This window comes from Galeopterus variegatus, unplaced genomic scaffold (genome assembly GCF_000696425.1).
Source record: "Galeopterus variegatus unplaced genomic scaffold, G_variegatus-3.0.2 Scaffold840, whole genome shotgun sequence".
Lineage (NCBI taxonomy): Eukaryota > Metazoa > Chordata > Mammalia > Dermoptera > Cynocephalidae > Galeopterus > Galeopterus variegatus.
Window position 1 is genome coordinate 92,535 of NW_007726951.1, and position 3,844 is coordinate 96,378.

The window sequence follows — 3,844 nt, forward strand, 5'->3', positions numbered from 1 at the left end:
GGACACGGAAAAAAAAAAAAAAAAAAAAAAAAAAAAAAAAAAAATAGTGTTCTCGTTAAGAATTCCTGCCATTTCTTGTCACTGATCTGTAATAACAATATCTACGTTTGTGTTGAGATTTGCATTTATAAACACTTTCATCACAGACTCTTTCTGACATAACCAATGAGCATGCAAGTATTTGATATGAGGGATGATACTGACTGAGTTAGATTGATATCTCCCTTTTACAGATGACCAAAAATGAAGTCCTAGGCCATTAAAGTGTTTTGCCCAAAGCAATATCATCTAACAACTAACAGAATGACTTTTCCGTGACGCCACCATTTCTCTCTGGAAATATTTTGATTTTTTGTGTATTTCAGCTGCAACTTGAGTTCCTTCCCTCCTTGGACCCTGAATTCCTCCCAGGTCTTATCCATCAACCTCTTTGGCAACCCCCTCACTTGCAGCTGTGAGTTGTCCTGGCTCCTCATGGATGCAAAGAGAGCTGTTCTAAGCAGGTAACACATTTACAAAGCAGATGGCTGAGAGGTGAGGGTCAGCCCTCAGGAGCTGAAGTCCTCACAGCTTATGTCTTACTCATGTGACTGTGCTGGACACTTCGGCAGTGATGGGCAGGTAGGCCACCCCACCCCCACCCCCATGCAGTTACACTCTGGGACCCAGGTGATGGAGGATCTGCCTCCATTCCAGCCAGCCAGAAGAGGCAAAGAGCATGAAAGAGCAGACAGAGAAGGTTTCTAATGGGCCAGGCCGGGAGGTGATGTGCCTCACTTCCACTCACACTCATTGGCCACACCTAACTGCAGGGGAAGCTGGGAAATGTAGTCTAGCTGTGTGCACAGGAAAAGGAAATGGGTTAAGTGAACAGCTAGCTTGTCTCTGCCAGAGCAGGTATAATCATTGCCTCGTTTTACAGACGAGCGGAATGGGGCCCAAAGAGATGAAGTACTTGCTTAAATTCATGCAGCCACTAGATGGAGGAGGCAGGATCTATCTTCCTCCAAAATTGTGCTCTTAACCACTGGACACCCCTGAATCCCCAAGATGGTGCCTGGCCTCCTGCTCCTGGGTCTTTCAGTCCAAGGCCAGGGGGCTTATAGAGCTCTTGTGTGACAGGAAAAAGAGAAATCCTGTGAAGGCCATTGGCTAGAGGAGCTGTTTTTGCAGTGGGGAGCCACACCTAGGCTGGCCACCAGGAGAGGATGGGGCCTGGGGATCTGGTACTCAGATCCCCCAGTTCTGGGCACTCTCAAAGCAACTCCACCAGCTAACCACTCCTCTTCAGGAGACACCCCCTGCCCCCGCTCCCATCTGGGGTAATTCTTTTCTCACCTCCCACCGAAGTCCTCCTGTGAAGTAGGGCTCAGTCTGCCGCTGCCACGTTGACTCTAAAGAAACGCACCCTGGACCTTGGCAGTCAAGGGTCTCCCTATGGTATTTATGAAGAGATTGAGAATGCAGGCTTTGGAGCCAGAGATTCTGGCTTCATACCATTTACTACTGTTGATTTCAGCTGAGTTACTTATCCCCTCTGTGCCTCTACCTTCTCATCTGTAAAATGGAGCTAATACTGCCTACATCATACAGTGCAGATTAAATTAGTTGAAAGGTAGAGTGCAAAGAATAGTCCCTAGCACGTGGCAAGCACTCAGAAATACTACCTCGTGTATGAATATTATCACTAGTATTCACTGCCAGGAAGCAGACAGGTGAGCACAAAATGGTGAACCGCACTTAGAATCTGGACTCCCTCTCACAGAGCTTGCCCCGGGTATAGGCTCTGCCATTTGCTGGCCATGTTATCTTGGGCAGTTAGCTCCTTTTTCTGAACTTCCGTTTCCTTCTCTGCCCCTCCACCCAATGGGAGTCACCACGGGAGGCTCCTGCAGGGGTTTCCCAGAGTCAGTGGGGTGATGTGTGGAGTGTGCAGCATGTGGTCCCTGGCAGAGACACCTTGGCAAGGCTTGGCAAGAGGGGCACCCGCACTGAGGAGTCAAAGCCCAGCACAGAAGCAAGCATCGCTGAAGCCAGACATCTTCTAACTGGCCGCTTCTCCTCTAGGGCAGCAGACACTGTGTGCGTGCCAGCTGCGGGATCCAGAGGCCCCTTCTCGGCCCCTCTTTCCCTCTCCCAGCTACCGGATGTGTGCCAGTGGGACCAAAGCACCACCCTCTTTGCTTCAACCCCACCGTCCTTGCCCCGCACCTACCATGCACCATCTGCACAGGGTCCCTCCACCCCGCTGGGCTCGGCCGCCTTCACCCTACCTGCAGGAGGCCCACCGAGCGTCTCCACGCCCCTCTCCCTCCCTCTGGATTCCTTCACCCGAGCTGCAGAGCTGCACGGCCATGACGAGGCGGGGACTACCCCGTCCACTACCAACTCTACAGCAGGTCACAGCAGCTCCAGCGTTCCGCCCAGAGCTGTCAGCACGGCCGGGACAGAGCACCGAGGAGGACACGCTGCCGGGCACTTCCATGAGCCTCCTATCTCAGCCGCCTCCACCCCATTGACCAGCAAACGCCTTAGTCCCTTCCCTACCTCGTGGAACCCCGTGAGCACGCCTCAGCCCAACCAGAGGACACAGGCCACCCCCCAGCCTCCCCACCCGAGTCCTTCCGAGGCCGGGATTCCAATCCTCCTATTGGACGACTACAGGGAGGAGGAGGAAGAGGGGACAATGGAGGGGGTGGAAGCGCCTCCGCAGGATGTGCCTTGTGACTACCACCCCTGCAAGCACCTGCAGACCCCGTGCGCGCAGCTGCAGAGGCGCCAGCGGTGCCGCTGCCCCGGCCTCAGCGGGGAGGACACCATCCCGGACCCTCCCAAGCTGCAGGGGGTGTCGGAGATGACCGACACGTCGGTGCTTGTCCACTGGTGTGCCCCCAATTCGGTGGTGCACGGCTACCAGATCCGTTACTCCGCAGAGGGCCGGGCGGGGAACCAGTCGGTGCTGGGGGGCATCTACGCCACGGCCCGGCAGCACCCTTTGTACGGGCTGTCGCCGGCCACCACGTACCGCGTGTGCGTGCTGGCTGCCAACAGGGCGGGCCTGAGCCAGCCGCGGGCCTCGGGCTGGAGGAGCGGGTGCGTCGTCTTCACCACCAAGCCCAGCTTCGTGCTCATCTTCGCGGGGCTGTGCGCCGCCAGCGGACTGCTGCTCGTCAGCACCCTGGTGCTGGCCGCGTGTCTCTGCAGGCGGAGCCGCAGCACGCCACGCCGGCAGCAACACGACACGCGCCTGGTGGCCTACAAAAACCCGGCCTTTGACTACCCGCTGAAGCTGCAGACCTGCAGTTAGCCCAGCTCCCCTGCTCCAATCGAACTCGAACTGAGTGCAGAACGGAAGATCCAGAGGGCCAAGGACGGACTCGTCAGCTCTAAGGGGCTGTAATTCTCCTGGAGCCAGCAGCCAGCATGCCTGGGCACACACGGGACTTGCCACACTGAGTTTTCTCAGTCCAAGGAACAACTTGCCTTCCCTTCCTTCTACTTTAGTGCCTGTTCCCAGAAGCCTGATGGCCAACGTCAGACTACTCCCATTGCCACTGGGCATTCTTGTGTGTTGTTTCATTTGGGTTTTTCAGCAGTCGGTGCCGCTCAGTATCCAATAGAATAGTGTATGGAAGTAGGAAGGGAAAAAACAGAGAAATCACATAAGCCATCCTATCCTGCCATATTGGAAATGACACCCTCGGGTCTTTTTTAGCAAAAGTTCCTTATGGTCAAGCTCTGGCTAAGGCACAATGAACCAAGTTATTCAAGGAATCAACTCCAATGTATTGTTAACTCGAGGACTGGGGGCGAGGGAGAAGATCTATTGGTTGTTTCCTGAGTT

General features: G+C 54.8%; 1 protein-coding gene across 1 annotated transcript in view; it reads left to right on the top strand.

The window, feature by feature from the left end:
- The window catches only part of LRRN4 (leucine rich repeat neuronal 4), a 10,558-nt gene extending 7,251 nt beyond the window's left edge, over nucleotides 1-3,307 (top strand). The window contains exons 3-4 of the mRNA XM_008572827.1: nucleotides 366-503; nucleotides 2,068-3,307. Coding sequence (XP_008571049.1) covers nucleotides 366-503; nucleotides 2,068-3,307 — 1,378 coding nt within the window. The remainder of the gene's footprint in view (nucleotides 1-365; nucleotides 504-2,067) is intronic.
- The last annotated feature ends 537 nt before the right edge of the window (nucleotides 3,308-3,844 follow it).